Genomic DNA, 18,778 nt, shown 5'->3' on the forward strand with positions numbered 1-18,778 from the left:
GCAATGGGCAGGCGTGCCTGACTCACTATCGCATGGGCTGCTCGCCCCCTCTGCGCTCTCTTGCTCTGCCCTCTGGCCCCTTGCCCACTCTCTCCCATCCCCCACCTCCCAACGTGCTCAGGCCCTGCCTCCACTCCTCTACTTTCTCTGCCTTTCTGTCTCCACTCCCCTCTCAACTCCCTCCCATGCCCTGAATAAACTCTACTTTATACTATACCATCCTGTGGCTGGGCCCACAGAGGCACCCCTTCCCCATACCTGACTACACATCCACCAAAACACATCCTTCCTCTCCCTTATCTTTTTATAAACACAACACATGGGCTGGAGAGATGGCTCAGAGGTTAAGGGCACTGACTGCTCTTCCTAAGGTCAGAGTTCAGGTCCCAGCAACCACATGGTGGCTCACAACCAACCATAACGAGATCTGCTGCCCTCTTCTGGTGTGTCTGAAGACAGCTACAGTGTACTTACATATAATAATAAATAAATCTTATAAACACAACACATAGGATCCTTTATGGCTTTCATAAATTAGTAAACTGGGTCGATATGTAACGTGCCTGCTCCACGAGCATGACCCTGAGTTTGGATCCCCGCAGCTGTGATAAACATTGGGTGTGGGAAGCTGTGTGTGTGTGCATCCCTGGTACACGGCAGGAAGAGGACAACAGGCAGATGCCCGGGGTGAACTTGGATTCAGTGAGAAACTCTCCTTCAAATACTAATATGGAGAGCTACAGAGAACACCAGACATTGACCCCTGGCCTCCACATGTACATATGCTAACACCACACACACACACACACACACACAGACACACCAGACACACACACACACAAATATACACACAAAGTAAGATAAATAGATATATCAGCCAATTTTAGATTACACATCATTAAATCAATGTACGAGTCTATGAAATGTCCAATGTAAATCAAGGCTGAGTGGGGCAAAGGCTTCAGAGAGATATAACCCAATAACTCACCATCCAAATGAACAAAATCACACTATTCTAGAGCCAAACAATATAGAAAATAATAACCATATACTCACAGATCCAGATAAAATCAATATTAAGTAAAAAATAAATTACAAATGGCTACTTCCTAACTGTTGGACTGCCCATGAAAACAGCGGGGCTGGCTGGGCTGTGGTGGCGCACACCCAGCACTTGGGAGGCAGAGGCAGGCGGATTTCTGAGTTGGAGGCTGGCCTGGTCTACAGAGTGAGTTCCAGGACAGCCAGAGCTACACAGAGAAACCCTGGGGGGGGGGGGGGGAGGGGGGAGAGGGGGGATGGAGGGGCTTAGATGGTCTAGCATTATATGCTGATGTAATCCAAGTTAAATGGTTTTTGAAAGTAACTGACTGTTGTACATTTTGAAAGGGTCTTTGATGGAGGAAATGGCTTTGATGGCTACTCAGATAGCACAATAAAGTACAGGATCAAAGCCTATCATCATTACATCCAAATTAGCTGGGCAAGCTGAAGGCATCCTAGGTGCTCACAGGAGTCCGTCCTTAGAGGGCCGCCAAGAGCAGGGACATTCCTCCTCCCTCTACTCTTGCACGCACGAGGTTGGCTGCTTCACAGAATACGCAAGAAGCCAAGGAGTAAGAGATGGGAAGTCTCTTGACAGATTTCCCATGACATCAATAACAGCTGTAGCCACTAAATGGATAGCAGGGGACATAGTTAGAGTGTCCCAAACCGAGGACTTTTGTCAGGCAGCAGCTCCACAAAGCATTAGCCAAGGCCCTAAGTCATGTCTGGCCTGGGCCACAGCACAGCAAACGCCATTCTGCATTCCCCATGCCTACGCTGAGAACCAATGAACTCAGGTGTTCACAAAAAAAAAAAAAAAACCTATTCCCTCTAATAGTTACTTCTAAGCAATAGCATTTCCAATGGGCCTATAACTAATAGAAAACACATCCTGTATCAGTTATCAAAAATGCAACCAATTAAAATATTTATAGCAGCCCAATACATCTTCAGAATGAAAAACTTAGTAAAACCCATCTCTTGTGCTATTAACAAAGAGTGTGACCTAAGAAGGAGGTAACTAACTTTAGTCTTTAAGCTTCTATTTTTTTCTATTGCTTGTTTTCTACTGCTGTGATAAACACCATGTCCAGAAGCAACCTGGGAAGGAAAGGGTTATTTCACCTCCGGCTTCCATGTTACAGTCCATCACTAAGGGAACTAGGGGCAGAAACTCAACTAGGAACACGGAGGTGGCGGCTCAGCAGACAGCATCCATTGGAAGGCAGCTAGCTTACTGCCTTCTCTTTCAGAGCACTCATGCCCACCTGAAGTGACATGCCACAGTGGGCTGGGCCTTCCCCATTTCAAGCAATAATCAAGAAAATGCCCCGCAGACTGGCCTACAAGCAGTCTGGTGGAGAGAACACTTGAAATAAGGCCCCTCTTTCCAGATGACTCTAGGTTTGTGCCAACTCAACAAAAAGTGACCAGCAAAATGTTCATTCAGATCACACACCAAAATATACCCTATAACCCAGCAGTGTTCCTGGGCACATAACGAAGGACTCCACATGCCAGCACAGGTGTATATATCCATACATATAATATCCATGTCAGCGAGGACTGGGTCATAGGCACCATCATGCCACATGCATGCACACTGGACTTCTCAAGTCAAAATACCAAACAACTATCAGAATGCTAGAATCTGCTCTTCTAACACGTAGCTCAGAGTTGGCGTAGCAATATGACTAGATACAGTAAGGTTTGTATCAAGTTGACACAAGGGGGCCATGAGACTTATGGGAACCAAACTCACTGAAGAACCTCAGGGTACTCAAGCAGAGCAGGCGCACTGCAGTTTTCTCCACAGTTTAGGAAAAATATGAAATGTTTAGTTCATTGTATAAAAAAAAACATATTCACAATTTATATATACCACTAAATAAATAAACCTATTTTTTTTTTTTTTGGTTTTTCAAGACAGGGTTTCTCTGTATAGCCCTGGCTGTCCTGGAACTCACTCTGGAGACCAGGCTGGCCTCAAACTCAGAAATCCACCTACCTCTGCCTCCCAAGTGCCGGGATTAAAGGTGTCCGGCCCAAACCTAATTTTTAAAAGAAAAAAAAAAATGGTTTTCGGTTCTTGCTTTGTGTAGCTTGGGCTACCTTCAAACTCATGGTAATTCCCCACCTCAGCATCCCAAATACCAGGTGTGGTGGTTTGAATGGCCACTAGGTGGGCTTTGAAGTTCCAAGTTTCAACTAAGCATGCCTGGTTAGCTCTCTGCCTCAGGACTGTTGTCTCAATATGTAAGCTCTCAGCTACTGCTCCAGTACCATGCCTGTCTGTCTGTCTGCTGCTCCAGCACCATGCCTGTCTGTCTGTCTGCTCTCCAGCACCAAGCCTGTCTGTCTGTCTGCTGCTCCAGCACCAAGCCTGTCTGTCTGTCTGCTGCTCCAGCACCATGCCTGTCTGTCTGTCTGCTGCTCCAGCACCAAGCCTGTCTGTCTGTCTGCTGCTCCAGCACCATGCCTGTCTGTCTGTTGCTCCAGCACCATGCCTGTCTGTCTGTCTGCTGCTCCAGCACCATGCCTGTCTGTCTGTCTGCTGCTCCAGCACCAAGCCTGTCTGTCTGTCTGCTGCTCCAGCACCAAGCCTGTCTGTCTGTCTGCTGCTCCAGCACCATGCCTGTCTGTCTGTCTGCTGCTCCAGCACCAAGCCTATCTGTCTGCTGCCAAGTTCCTGACCTCAATGATAATGGACTCAGCCTCTGAAGCCAGAAGCAGTCCCCCCCACCCCAGCTTACTCTTTTTTAAATTAATTAATTTATTTACTTTACATGTTAAGCAAAGCTTTCCCTTTCCTTCTCTCCTCCCAGTCCCCCTCCCAACCCCTTCTTAGTGAGGGTTTTACAGCTGTGAACAGACACCAAGACCAAGGTAACTCTTATAAGGACACCATTTAATTGGGGTTGGCTCACAGGTTCAGAGGTTCAGTCCATTATCACCAACATGGCAGCATCCAGGCAGACATGGTTCAGGAGGAGCTGAGAGTTCTACATCGTCATCTGAAGACTGCTAGCAAAACACTCACTTCTAGGCAGCTAGGATGAGGGTCTTAAAGCCCACACCCGCAGTGACACACCTACTCCAACAAAGCCACAACTACTCTAGCAGGGCCCCACCTTCTAATATGCTACTCCCTGGACCAGGGCTATACAAACCATCACATTCCACTCCCTGTGTTCAAACGCACAAGTCTACGGGGCCCATCTAAATAGCATAATTAAAAAGTACATTTAGTCCAACTTCCAAAGTCCCCATAGTCTATAGAAATCTCAACAAATGTTAAAAGTCCAAAGTTCAAGGTGTCTTCTGAGATTCATCCAATCATTTAATTGTAAGCCACAAAGCAAGACAAGACACCAGCTGGGCAAACCCCAAATTCTCCATCTCCATGTCTGATATCAAAGTGGTCTTCAGATCTCCAACTCCTTTTTCATCTTTATTGACTGCAAGGAAATTCTTTGTCCTGGGCTGGTTCCACTCCCTCTTAGCAGCTTTCCTCGGCAGATATCCTATGGCTCTGGCAACTCGAAAATCTCTCTCTCCAAGGCAACTTCACTATTACAGCTTGTTTCAGTGTCTGGAATCCACACATGATGTTCTGGGCTCCTCAAAAGGGCTGGAGTCACTTCTCCAGCTCTGGCCTCTGTAGCACTCTAAGCTCAGGTTGATCCACTCCACCGCTACTGCTGTTCTTGGTGATCATCCCGTGGTACTGGCATCTCCGGTACACGGAACGAGGCATCACCAATAGCCACTCAGGATCTCGTCATGGTGCCAAGCCTCAAGTTCTTTGCTTGACCCCTTCAGTCTTGGGTTGTCAAATGAAACTGGGGCTTCACCAATGTCCTTCCATGGCCTCACAGTGCTAAGCCTCAGATGCTCTTCATGACCCTTCATGCCCTTAAAAGCAGTACCACCTGGGTGTCTCTTACACATTATGAAGTCCAGCTGCAGCATGAGGTACAACCTTGGCTATCTATGGAACACAGCTTTTTTTGTGCTCTCAGAAAACACTTCCCAGAAGATTTTACTTCAGTGATGCTGGTCTCTTCTTAATCACCACTAATTTCTTAGCTCCAGCTAACCAGCATCAATTGCCCCAGTAGTCCCTTCCATTCTGACTCTAAAGCCAGAGACACATGGCCAAATCTACTGAGTTCTGCTGCTTGATGGGGCTGGGACATGGCCCCCTTGTTCTATTACACTATCACCAGCTTTGCTTTCCAATTCCTTTACTGCCTAAGCTTGGCCGTCCTGGAACTTGTTCTGGAGACTGACTTTGAACTCAAGAGATCTGCATACCTGTCTCCTAAGCACTGGAACTAAAGGTGTGATCCACCAAGATTGGATTTAAGTTTTTCTTCATCTAGAACTTGCCAGGTTCCAGGCTGGCCTTGAACTGAGAGATCTGCACGTCTTTGACTCTTGGGATTAAAGGCTTGTGCTATCCAGCCGGAACCTAAATTTAGTTGGGTGGAATCTTGCCCCAAGGGCCCCACTCTCTAAATTCAAGACCAGATTCACTTCCTGGTACCCCTTTAATACTAATGAAAGAATAGAAAATACAGCCTAACTCCAGCCTTCTAAGGAGCCCCAAACACTTCATATTCCAGAGCCCGCTCTTTGTGCTCTTTGTTAGAAACTAGGTAAAAGGTCACAGTCCAGAGCCCGCCCTTTAAGAGCTAGGCAAAAAAGCCTTGAATAGGTGATCCAGGCCCCACAAGGTTACAGGAAATGAGCTAAGCGTATCTTGCTTCTGTAAACCGCCATTACCTATCCAGGAGTTCTATGGAGTGGTACAAATCTATTGGCTCGCATTTCACGGGCTCTCCATGCTAAGAAATGATTGGTTTGTGATTCGCGGGCTTTGTTGTAAATTTATAAAAGCTGTAGCAATTCGGCACTCGTAGAAATCCTCATGTTATTGCATCGAGACCGTTTCTCAAGAGTGATTTGGGGGTCGCCTTCCGAGGCATGGGGTGCTGGGGCGCCCTCGGTTTTTGGGGGTATTACACTTGAACCATATATTTTATATCTTTCCTTTCTTGACTTATCCAGAGAACAAAGTCTACGATGGGCATTTCTGAGACTTCTTTTTTCAATGCAATTAATCTGAGTCTGTTTACCTTATCTTAGTCTCAGGCAGACTTCAAACAAGGGCAAAAACCAGCCTCATTCTTCACCAAAATACCACAAAAACAGTCTTTAAGCCACATACTGAAATTTCCTCCTCTGAAACCTCTTGGGCCAGGTCAGCAGAGTTCAAACTGCTCTCAGCAACAAAGTCCTCTATAGTCCGACTAGGACAGCCCGTTAAGCCCCACTTAAAGCATCCCACGGCTTTCCACATCCAAAGTCCCCAAATCCGCATTCTTCCCAACAAAAGCATGGTCAGGCCTGTCTGGTACCAACTTCTGTCTTATTTAGGGTTTTACTGCTATGTACAAACACCATGACCAAGACAACTCTTTTTTGGTTTTTTGAGACAGGGTTTCTCTGTATAGCCCTGGCTATCCTGGAACTCACTCTGTAGACCAGGATGGCCTCGAACTCAGAAATCCACCTGCCTCTGACTCCCAGAGTGCAGGGATAAAAAGCATGCACCACTACTGCCTGGCTAAGATAGCTCTTATAAAGACAGCATTTAATTAGGGCTGCCTTGCAGGTTCTGAGGTTCAGTCCATTATCATCAACGTAGGAACATGGCAACCTCTATGTAGGCATGGTTCAGGAGGAGCTAAGAGTTCTACATCTTCATCTAAGACTGCTAGCAAAATACTCACTTCCAGGCAGCTAGGATGAGGGTCTTAAAGTGCACACCCACAGTGACACACCTACAACCAATAAGGCCACACCTACTCCAACAGGGTCCTGCCTTCTAATGGTGCCACTGCCTGGACCAAGGATATATAAACCATCACTATCCCTGTGCATGGTCTTAGGTGCAACTTGGGCAATCCTGTGTAAGACAGGGGTGGGGGTGGGGGGTGGGGGTGGGAGCAGGGGGTGGGGGGGGAAGGACTGGAGGAGCCAGAGGAGTCAAGGACACCACAAGAAAATCTACAAAATCAACTAACCCATAAGGACTCAGACTGAACTGGCAACCAGAGGGCTGACCTAGGCCCTCTGCAGGAATGTTACAGTTGTGCGGCTTGGTCTTCATGCGGGGCTCCTAACAGTGGGAGCAGCGGCTGTCACTGTCACTGACTAAACTGTCTGCCTTTGGGACCCTTTCCCCCACACTGAGCTGCTCATCTAGACTCTATAAGAGAAGAAGCACCTAGTCTTACTGCAACTTGATATGCCAAGGCTAGGTGACATCCATAGGAGGCCTCCATCTTCTGAAAAGAAAGGAAGGAAGGGTGGATGGGAGAGGGAGGACTGAGAAAAGAGGAGAAAGGAGGGAGGGGAAACTGGAGAAAGGGTGTAAGGGGTGTAAAGTTAACTAATTAATTCAAATAAGAACTGGTCGTCAAAAAGCAAAACAAAACAAAAACAAAAAACAGCCAAGCACTGGTGGCACACACCCACTCCCAGCACTTGGGAGGCAGAGGCAGGCAGATTTCTGAATTCAAGGCCAGCCTGGTCTACAGAGTGAGTTCCAGGACAGCCAGGGCTACACAGAGAAACCCTGTCTCAAAAAACAAAAAACCCAACAAGGAAATGCTCATTGTATTCTAATCTGTCTCTTCTTCCTCAACCCTCTGGAGAAGGTCCAGGTCCGGTAAGCAAATGCAGCATGCAGGTCCTGTTCCCACCCGCGTCACCGTGTCAGGGACGAAGCCTTAGACAGTCGGCAGCCTCACTCAAGGCCCCTGGAACGTCGGCACTCACAACAAGCTAACGCTTCTGCATGTTCTTCACATGCCGCAGGTGACAGTACCTCCGTTTTTAATGACAGCCCACTGTTGAAGAATATGGTTGCCACGGCGATGTAGGACACAGTTATCTCTGGCTTCAGTGGTCCTGAGAAGAGAGCAATGAGTCACTCTTAGAGTCTGTAGCGGATAAGTTGGTCTGAAAGAAGGCTCTCGACAAGGAGAGCAAAAATGACTTTCAACATTAGTGCCACACCCTTGTGACCCACTCCCCCTCAGGAATTCTGTAAGATATTTCCTTACTGCAGAGGAGCTCTCAAGGTTAGCACCATGGTTTTCTGGTTCAGCACATTATCCTCAGACCAGAAGAATGAAAGAGCTCACCCAACAATCCATCCAGATGTCAAGCCGTGTCAGGAAACCTGAGTGTCACAGTTCTGGGCGTCAGCCATGAAGATGGCCTGAGGCCTAGCGACCAGGAATTCTGCTATTCCTGGAAGCACAAAATAACGCCTCCAAACAAACTGTCTGGTCCAAAATGTCAACAGTGCCCGGGCTGGGAAGCTGGCATATACATTATTTGGTTTTTCTGTACTAGATTCCTGAAAGTCATATCTACACAGAATCTATGAGTGGGACCATATTTGGAAACTAAGTTAAGATCTGGTCTTACGGCATTTGAGTAGTTATCCAACAATTATGCTTGCTTGTGTGTTTGGGTTAGCAGTACCAGGGATAAAACTCAGGGTCTCACATAAGTTTGGCAAGCTCTCTACCACTAGGCAATGTTGGCAGGCAGTCTCAGTGACTGGTATTCTAAAAGGGCTATTAGTATGCAGATACATAGTGAAGACAGGGCAAAGACTGGAATTATAATACCATGCCCTACGGAAAGCCAACAGTAAACATCACTGGCTAGAAGAAGCGAAGAAAGCAACAGCACCAGAGGCTTTGGAGAACATCTCTTGTCTTTGGACTCTTGCCTACTGTGAGGGAATAGATTTCTGTCATTGCGGTGTATTTCTTCGGCAATCTGTTGCTAGACTAGTTTGCTTCAAGTCAAATAACAGGACCACAATCAAATATATATATATATGAGATGGATGGATGGATGGATATTTCACAATCACTGAATCCCAAGACCCTCTACCACTTCTATTGATATTTTCAACATATGGATATGGCTAGATGACCAAATTCTGAAAGAAATCACTATTTATTCATTCAACAAACACTTGTTAAGCCACCAATGTCTTAGATATTTATAAGGCAACAATGAATAAAAGAAACAAAAATTTCCTCAAACAATATAATAAAACATTTCCTATACCTGACATTGACACACAGTGTTTAGCTGAGACTGGGATAGACTGGGCGCTCCAAGGGACACACAAGACAGGCATCCTATCTGTGGCGTAACTCTTAAAAAGAGGCACACTGTTGTCCAAATTGTGAGCATGTCTGTCTCACAGTGTCCTGGCACACACAACAACTAGAGAGGTCAGTTAAGGAGTAAAGTCTGACTCAGTTTACAAGTAGAGTGCTCCCAGGAATCCTAACTATATGAATTTTAAAAGTCACATAATTTTTCTCCCATCCCCAGAGTCTCACTTTTTCTCAGACCCTATCCTTGTTCAGGCTGGCTTTGTCCACAGTGGTACCTCTAGAATTTCTAGTGAGGAAGAGTCAGACAGTCAGTGACTGACATGGTCGCTAGCAAAAGACGGGGATGGGTCCAACGACACACGGATGGAGATCACACGGATGGAGATCACATGGCGGTCCATTCAGTCATCCTGAACTTTCAATGTTTAAAATTCCAGAGACAAGTCACAATGACTTTTGTTATACTAGATGCAGATCTAAATAATTCTAAACCAAGAAATGTAGTGGGCTATCCCAGGGTAACTTACAGGGCACAAGTCAAGGAGAAAGGGGGTCAGGAATAAAGAGACACAGAAGGCTGTGGGGCTCTTGGGGACTCGAGGTCACCCGGGACAAAATAAAGCCAGGCAAATACTTAAGAGGAATGAGCTGACACTAGGGTACAAATCTGTCACTGACCCAAACTAATAATTGTATCTTCCAGGTCACCAAAACAGTAAGATCTAGACCATTATAAAGCTCAAGAGTTGTTATTTTCCTTTGCCTTTGAAAAATTCAAATATTAGACAACAAAAATGCAATGAACCCACTCACACAATCAAAAGAAAAATGAAGGAATGAAGCCATTTTGCCCTCTATCTAAAAGCCGTCCTCTTCATCCGGTTGTTGCTGTTTAATTTCGAGATAGGGTCTCTCCATAGAGCTCAGACGGTCTAGGAACTCGCTAAGTAGACCAGGCTGGCCTTCAACTCACTCTGACAGCGATATTAAAGGGGTGTGTCACCTGGCCTGCCTCTGGTCTGCCTTTTCAAAGGAAAGAAAGAAGGAACTCTTTTGTAATGCTAAAGAACTCCAGCATTTCCCCACAACCCATCCACAATCTCACCTCCAAGCAGCAACTAAAACAGCCTAAGAGGTCAAGGCATGCACAGCAATTCCCTTCCAGACTGTATTCCCAACAGACATGGCTTGGGGTAGGGACCGCAAAGAGGCAATGCAGCTAGGGTACAGAGAGTCTCAGCTACAACACTGGGTCCACACACAACATAAATAAAACAAAAATAAAATAAAACAAAATGACCGGAAAAAGCCGAGTTCAGTCATCAAAGCATGAAACCAGATAAAGTGCAAAAAGTATTTTATTAGTAAAGTGAAAAGAACCAATACTTCTCTTAAAACATTGGGGGGAAGTGGGGATAGACCTTTAATCCCAGCACTTGGGAACCAGAGGCAGGCATATCTCTGTGAGTTCAAGGCCAGCCTGGTCTATAAAGAGAGTTCCTGAATAGCCAAGGCTACAGAGAAACTCTGTCTCAAAAACCCAAAAAATTTAAAAAAATATATAAAAAAATAAAAAGTAAAAGGGCAGAGGAGATGCATATTTTTAATCCCAGCACTTAGGAGTCAAAGGCAGATGGATCTCTGTGAGTTTGGGGCTATCCTGGTCTACATAACAAGTTCCAGGTCAGTCAGCACTAAATTAAATGAGATACTGTCCCAAAATAATTAAATAAATAAATAAATTAAACTAAAATAAAAGAACCTGTATGCATTTAACACATAGCATTCCCAGCCTGGCAAGATGGCTTGTCACCACGCCCAACAACTTGAGTTCAAGCCACAGAACCCGTATAGGAAAGCACTGATCCCTACAAGTTGTTCTCCAACCCCCATATGCACCACACACACACAATTAACTGATTGATTAAACATCGTAAAATCACATTTCACATTTTCCGGCCAGGTGTGGTGGCACATACTTCTAATCTCAGCCCATGGGAGGCTGAAGAAGGCAACTCTCTTGAGTTGAGGCCAGCCTGGTCTATACAGCAAGGTCCAGGACAGCCAGGGGTTTAGAGCGACCCTATCTCAATAAAACAAAAACAAAAATAAATGACATTTCCATCATGCGGTAACTACAAGAAACGCTTTAGGGGACTATAAGGAGTATATGAGAAATATTTTCAGTGATATTTCTACTCTAGATCTTTAGGTGTTGCTGTTTAGGGGTGTGCTGAAAATGTTGCTTGAGATTGTTTTGAGTTTTGTTTTTATTCAGCAGGCTTTTCAGGTCAGATAACCAGCTGAGGTGGGCACGGAATATAAAGCTCTCAACTAACCTAACAACCTACACAGAAAATTCCAGTCATTTGACTCTTCTTAAGACAAGTTATTTTTATACAGGAAGGGTCCCAGGAAAAAAAAACCACATGAATAGTTGTTGTCTAATATTTAGCTAAAAAGCACATTTCCCTCAGACTAAAAATTAGAATATAGAAATGTTTTTTATTCCAGTGCCTTCTCTTTATCTCTTTAGAGTGATAGATTTCCCCCTCCTCCCCTCCCGCCTTGCTCTTGCTGTTTTTTGCCAAAACAGTTATTATAGGCATTTGCCAGTGTTATTATAAAAGAGGTAGTCTCGGTGTCCATTGGTCCCTAGCTAACCTCTCATGTGGCCTCCACTCTACAAAAGCAGCACTGGGGGTGGGGGAGTGGTTATGAGCAGAGCGTGTGCTTAACATGTGTATGCCAAGACCCCAATATTCTAGTCACAAAATAAAGTGGCATGCTGATTTAAATTGTCTTATAAGTTACTTCTGGCTGGAAATATTTATTCTGCTCCTCCTTTCTAGATTTTTATTTGTTTGTTTGGGCTTTTCAAGACAGGGTTTCTCTGTGTAGCTCTGGCTGTCCTGGAACTCACTCTGTAGTCCAGGCTGGCCTTGAACTCACAGAGATCTGCCTCCTAAATTCTGGGATTAAAGCTGTGCAGCACCCCATGAAGAAAAAAATTCCTGTATCACTACCATGAGGATTGCTGGAAAAGGGAACAGGGTTTCCAAGACACAATAGTGTAAAAAAGTTCAATAACAGTTCAAGAGAACAACCAAGACCATAGAACCATCTTCTATCCGCCAGAGCTCCAGGGAACTGACATTTGGCAAACCCAGCCATGCTGGGGCTACCAGCCACACAGGTCAGCGGGAACTCCATCTCAATGCTGAACAGAGAGAAGGCCTAGCCTCACTGTAACCAGTACAGTGGGGCATTGTGGGTCACCTCAAAGACAGGAGGACTTAAGAAGTTCCCTCTTAATTTGACAGAACTCAAAATCCCAACAGTTTCCCAAAGGCTCACAGAAAGGTTGTATCTAAAACTAACTGGTAACTATACATACTCTATGGTGCATTTAAATTTTAAAATATGTTAAAAGGGGAAAAATTAAATATAGAAAGCTTTCCTAACCACAGTTTAAATAATACCATCCAAACAATTCCAGAAGTTACTTCTAAATGGAGAAACTAGGGCTGAGGAAAGAAAATACACTATTCATAGAGATCATCCATTCACTTCTGTAAGGTTTTAAGAAGAAGGTACAATTTCAAATATCCACACGGGCACCTCCTACTTGAGAAAGACTGTGTTCTCTTCTGTCCTTATTTGGGTCCATTGCATGATTGATATATTCGATCTGTCAATAAACTTGGAATCTAACACACAAGGTCAAAAACAAATGAACTGAAGAAAATCAATTAATATCTATGAAAATCAGGACAAACTTGTCTGAAGGTGGGGGAGAGGGTATAAAAAGCCAGTGACACGTCCCACGTTCCCACCAGTGTCCACAGGCCACATTACAAAGCTCCTACTATTCAGAGATAGGAGTGGAGGTTTTAACCCATCCACACTTCCCTTACAAAACATACACTATGCATAGTCTAACACACTGTGCAACTGTTAGACAGCTGTTGTAGCAACGGCAGCCAGCCCAGCAGCACACGGAAGTAGTGTCCCGTAAGCAAAGAGTGCAACGTGTCAGTCAGTAGAATTAAGAGTTTTGGACTGTCAGAAACTAAGGCACACTAAAAACTGAAGTTTGGAGCAAAGGTGTCCTTTCCTTTTTTTTCCTTTTTCTCTCCCCACGCCTCCTCCACATCCCAGTCAATAATTTCCCCCCACCCCCTTTCTCTCCAACAGCCTTTTTTTTTTAAGGTGCAAAAGGGAGGAGTCGGAAACACACTGGATAATGAGGTCTACTCCGGGACAGATAAAGAACACCTGGCAACCTATAGTCCCTGGGGACGGGATGCTACTCTAAGAACAAGAGGAGTAACTTTCAGTTTCTGTAACCTCACTCCGGCTTTGAGCAGAAGTCATTGATTGCGCGCAGAGAAGGCAATCAGCATTCCCATTCCTCTGCCCCATTCCTAATCCCCTCCAGGGCTAGCAAGTGAGAAAAACCTGCTAAAGCCCCTCTCAACGTGCACAGCAGGTCGGTCAGGGCGCTGCAAGGGCAGGGGTCTGCACCGCAGCCAGGGCGGCCGCTCCTCTCCCGGACTCGCCGACGAGTTCTCAAGTGGGACCTGGCGCGCTGCAGCCGGCGGAGGTGCGGCACTTACCCCCGTTCACTCCGACCGACGGCTCCAGCTTAGCGGCGCCGATCGCCACCACTATCCCGACCATGAACCATTCCTTCCTCACCCTCTCCAGCAGCCTCATATTTGTTAGGGCGGGTGGGTTTTGTTTATTTGTTTGGCTGGCTTGCTTTCCAAACTGCGGTCCCTAAATCCCCGGGGCGTCTCCACACTTTCCTCGGTCCCTCCAGACATGCAGCAGAGCAAGTCAAATTGCCACTCGTAAACTAAAGACCGAGGGGTGGCTAGGGCTGCTCCGAGGCGGGCTGGGAGTAGTAGTATCCAGTGACAGGAAAGCCTCGCTGAGAGCCGCCATCACTACCACACGCCTCCGAATAGACGCGCAACAAGCCGTAGACTCAGGAGCAGGGGACGTAGAACGGAGGCACACACACCGTGCCAACGAGGAGGATGCAAGGGAGGCGAGCCACGGGCTTCACTAACGGGACCCGCTACCTTGCATACGTGGCCAAGCTTGGGGAGGCCCGTGGTGGGAGAGAGGAATGAGGCGCCCCAGACGCCCAGCCTCACCATGGGTGTCGCCGCAGTAAAGCTATAATGGCGGCGGCCTGAGCCTCAAGGCATGCCTTACAAAGAGCGTCTCTCACTCGGTCCCCAGCCCGAGAGACGCGCGGCGTGCGCTTGGCCCGTACCGGGCTGCGCCGTGGCGGCGGCTATGCGCGCCAGCGCCGGCAGTCCTTGTGCGTGTATACTCGGGGCATTACGGCTACGGCCGACGTCGCGTTGACGTTGCGCGGGGGGAGGGGAAGCCATTCGCGGCCTCTGGTTCTCGGCGGGAGCGGCGGCGGCAGACGCGTGTGGCGACCGGCGCGGGAAAGCGGCTTCCTAGTTGGGGAAGCGTTATCCCCGTGGGTAGGTTGAAAATCGGTGGCCGAGCAGACGTCCGGGACGGCAGGGCCCCCGCCTTCCCGCAGCAGCGGCGGCGGGAAGGCGGGGAAGGCGGGCTGGGCCTTCCCGCCAGGTCGGTGGCCTGCCTGGGCCTTTCTGCCCGACCGCCTCCCCGGCCAAAACCCGCGTCGGGAGTGGGGAGGACGGCCGGGATGGGGCAAATCTTCCCTGGGGGGCGGTGAGAGAGAGCGACCCAGGCTCCTCCCCACCCGTGTGCCGCGCGTGGGCGGGCGATTCCGGAGGCCGCGTGGTGCGGGCCTTTGCCTGACCCCCGAACCACTAAAAGCAACAGGACGACTGAGAGGGGGCCAGGAACTCAGAACAAAAGCAGTGAGGGCCAGATCCAGGGTGGAGGGTCTGATGCCCCCCCCCTCGGTTTCTTGCATTGCATTTTGGCGAATCTATGACATAGTTTCACGAATGGTCTTCCGAGCATCAACCCTTCCTCTTTATGCACCCAAAGAAAGAAAGGAACAAAGTATTGTGGGACATTTTGAAGCAGCCTGGTATCAGCTCCTTGAATAGTTTACTATGGAACGTAACGTTCGAAAGAGATTGTACCAGACTTTCATTCTGAATGCATTCAAAGCTTGAAAGAGACTCGGCATGCAATTTGCTCTATTTAACTTTATCTTGCTGACATGACTCGATATCCAAAAACTAAGCTGCTTTAAGCAGTTGTGCTATCAGTTCTCAGTTGCACAGCCCCCACTGCCCGGTAATTACGCATGAGGCAGCATGAAGAAAAGCTAATCTCAAGATAAAAAGAACTTAATAGGGAGACATTAAACAATTTACCAGGCAAAAGAAGTGCATGAAATGTGATAAAGGCTTCTTATAAGACAGTCGCAAGGTAAGTGGAGTCTTAGGAAGTAAAAGTTATAACATCATTTTCTTACAGTAGTTTTGCTCGGTTCAAAAGAAAAAAAAAATCTGCCTCAGTCATCGAATACTCTCAAATTAAAAGGTCATCACAGAGATAGTGCTGGCTTAAGTCTGCTCACAGATTTTTTTTCTAGAAAATTTTGACCTGTTTAGAACAGAATCTTAATTCATAGAATATTTTAACAGTAGTTCTTTGTGAATTGTATTGTCGAGGACTGTATTAGTTTGCTAGGGCTGCTATAACAAATAGCCCCCTTCCTGAGTTAGCTGTACTCAGACAATAGACATATTGTTTTACTGTTGCAGGATAAGAAAGTCCAAAATAGAGATATTGGAGGGCCATGTGTTCTAAGGGCTCTTTCCAGCTTCTGGTGGCTGTTCATATACCCTGGCTTCCTTGATTGAAGGTTCTGATGCCCCAGTCTCTCCCTGGTTTGGCATCACATCTCCCTCCATGTTTCAAGTGGCCGCTGTCCACATCTTTCTTCAGCATTACCTTTTTTATCTGGATGTATCTTTAAATGATACTTATCCTTGAATTTAGAGCCTAGCCAGATAGTCCGGAATAATGGATCAGATTTATTTAGATGAATTTTATGAGCCTATATCCTTTCTCCAAATTAACTGTTCAGGACTGTCCCCTATAAAGGGCACGGTTTCCCATGACCTCAGAATTTGACTTGGAGAAATCAGATATTTAGGTATGATCAGCTGTGGTTCTTCTGAATATCATATGAAGGTATGCAGGTGGAATGTAACCACCATGTAAGGTAGAAGCAAAAACTGGGTTGAGATGTCTAAGCCAGAGTAGTCTAAGAATTACTAACAACCACTAGAAGCTAGGAAGGAGACATGGCACAGATTTTTGTTAAGGCTTCTGGTAGAAATTTGCCTTCATACATAGTGACTTCCTGAATGAACTACAAGAAAATCCATGTTCTATAACCCACCCCCCACCCTCAGCCCAGCCCTTTCACAATGCATTGTTACAGCAGCCTGAGGAAACTAATACAATAATATTCACAGGTGCTCGGTGTGCAGTAGTCCTAGTGGCTTTTCTGTTCTGTTCTGAGACCCAGCAGCTGTCACCGGTGAGCTACTTGGAAGGCCCATTTGGCGAGCTTGTAGGAGGAGCTTGAGACCTTCACAGTCCCCCTCCGACTCTTATCAGCTGGAAGGAAAGATGGTTGAAGCAGATCGCCCAGGAAAGCTCTTCATTGGTGGGCTTAATACAGAAACAAATGAGAAAGCCCTTGAAGCAGTATTTGGCAAGTATGGACGAATAGTGGAAATACTTTTGATGAAAGACCGGGAAACCAACAAATCAAGAGGATTTGCTTTTGTTACCTTCGAAAGCCCAGCAGATGCTAAAGATGCAGCTAGAGATATGAATGGAAAGTCCTTGGATGGAAAAGCCATCAAGGTGGAGCAAGCTACCAAACCATCCTTTGAAAGTGGCAGGCGTGGACCACCTCCACCTCCAAGAAGCAGAGGCCCTCCCAGAGGTCTTCGAGGAGGAAGTGGAGGAACTAGGGGACCCCCTTCGCGCGGAGGATACATGGATGACGGTGGTTATTCCATGAACTTTAACATGAGTTCTTCCAGGGGACCACTTCCAGTAAAAAGAGGACCACCACCACGAAGCGGGGGTCCCCCTCCTAAAAGATCAACACCTTCAGGACCAGTTCGAAGCAGCAGTGGAATGGGTGGAAGAACGCCAGTGTCCCGTGGAAGAGATAGCTACGGAGGCCCACCACGAAGGGAGCCCCTGCCATCTCGCAGAGATGTTTATTTGTCCCCAAGAGATGATGGATATTCTACAAAAGACAGCTATTCAAGCAGAGATTACCCAAGCTCTCGTGACACCAGAGATTATGCACCGCCACCAAGAGATTATACTTACCGTGATTACAGCCATTCCAGTTCCCGTGATGACTATCCATCAAGAGGCTATGGGGATAGAGATGGCTACGGTCGAGATCGTGACTATTCAGATCACCCAAGTGGAGGTTCCTACAGAGATTCATACGAGAGTTACGGAAACTCACGCAGTGCACCCCCTACCCGAGGGCCACCACCATCTTATGGAGGAAGCAGTCGCTATGATGATTACAGCAGCTCGCGTGATGGCTATGGTGGAAGTCGAGACAGTTACTCAAGCAGCAGAAGTGATCTCTACTCAAGTGGCCGTGATCGAGTTGGCAGACAAGAACGAGGGCTTCCCCCTTCTATGGAAAGGGGGTACCCTCCTCCACGTGATTCCTACAGCAGTTCAAGCCGAGGAGCGCCAAGAGGAGGTGGCCGTGGAGGGAGCCGATCTGATAGAGGGGGAGGCAGAAGCAGATATTAGAAACAAATAAGACTTTGGATCAAGGTCTCCGTGCAAAGAAACAAAAGATGGAAAGTCTTCTGTCATAACTACCCAAGGACTACTAAGAGAAAAGTTGTGTTACCTTTTTAAATTTTCTGTTTTAAGTTCCCCTTTTTGTGTTCTTGTGATGAAAAAGTAAAACATGATTAATTTTGATATTATGAATTGCTTTCAACAAGCAAATGTTAAATGTGTAAGACTTGACTTGTACTAGTGTTGTAATTTTCCAAGTAAAAGTGTCCCTAAAGGCAATTTCCTGTCTTGATTTTTTTTCATCCCCCCCCCCTAGTAAATGAGGTCAGCAATTTTAAGAGCTTTGAGGCGCCATCTAGATAGTATTTGGTCCCTGGAAAAATGACTCAACCTTCCAATACAGGTAAGCTAATTCTAGTAGAGGGTGGTAGTGGTGTGTTCCTTTCAGGATCTCAGGGTGCCCTCTCAAGTCTCAGTGTAAAAATCTGAGGTCCAGCACCTAGCAAGCTGCTCACCCACAAACAGGGAAGGGAATGCAGAAAGCTAGTTTTTCTTTGTGACATTTCTTCCGGAATCTTCAAAAGCATCCCCTTTCCCTGTCCCATTAGCCTTTATTTCATTTTTTTGATACAAGGTTAATCTGTGTAGCCTTGGTCAACTGGAATTCACTGTAAAAGGCCAGGTAAATCCTGAGTGCTGAAATTAAACATGTGTGCCACCATGCCCAACTTCCTCCATCT

At 46.5% G+C, this 18,778-nt stretch overlaps 2 protein-coding genes across 7 annotated transcripts in view; one reads left to right on the forward strand and one right to left on the reverse strand.

Moving 5' to 3' along the window:
- The window catches only part of Slc10a7 (solute carrier family 10 member 7), a 229,270-nt gene extending 215,029 nt beyond the window's left edge, over positions 1 to 14,241 (reverse strand). The window contains exons 1-2 of one of the 5 annotated variants that reach the window (XM_052166077.1): positions 13,886 to 14,231; positions 7,946 to 8,028 (exon numbers count right to left, since the gene is read on the reverse strand). In XM_052166077.1, the coding sequence (XP_052022037.1) occupies positions 7,946 to 8,028; positions 13,886 to 13,985 (183 nt within the window). In that variant the 5' untranslated portion in view covers positions 13,986 to 14,231. Of the gene's footprint in view, positions 1 to 7,945; positions 8,029 to 13,885 lie in introns of all 5 variants that reach the window. The other 4 variants (XM_052166078.1, XM_052166080.1, XM_052166079.1 and 1 more) reach the window with 4 other exon arrangements.
- Positions 14,242 to 14,658: 417 nt separating this feature from the next.
- Positions 14,659 to 18,317, forward strand: LOC127671413 (RNA binding motif protein, X-linked-like-1). Of its 2 annotated transcripts, none has more exons than XM_052166075.1 (2): positions 14,659 to 14,773; positions 16,721 to 18,317. In XM_052166075.1, the coding sequence occupies exon 2, from the start codon at positions 16,878 to 16,880 to the stop codon at positions 18,042 to 18,044; it is 1,167 nt and encodes a 388-aa protein (XP_052022035.1). In that variant the 5' UTR covers positions 14,659 to 14,773; positions 16,721 to 16,877; the 3' UTR covers positions 18,045 to 18,317. The 2 variants fall into 2 exon arrangements, with proteins under 2 accessions (XP_052022035.1, XP_052022036.1); XM_052166076.1 differs by having other exon boundaries at positions 16,768 to 18,317.
- The last annotated feature ends 461 nt before the right edge of the window (positions 18,318 to 18,778 follow it).

The sequence above is a fragment of the Apodemus sylvaticus genome, chromosome 21 (genome assembly GCF_947179515.1).
Source record: "Apodemus sylvaticus chromosome 21, mApoSyl1.1, whole genome shotgun sequence".
Classification (NCBI taxonomy): Eukaryota; Metazoa; Chordata; class Mammalia; order Rodentia; family Muridae; genus Apodemus; species Apodemus sylvaticus.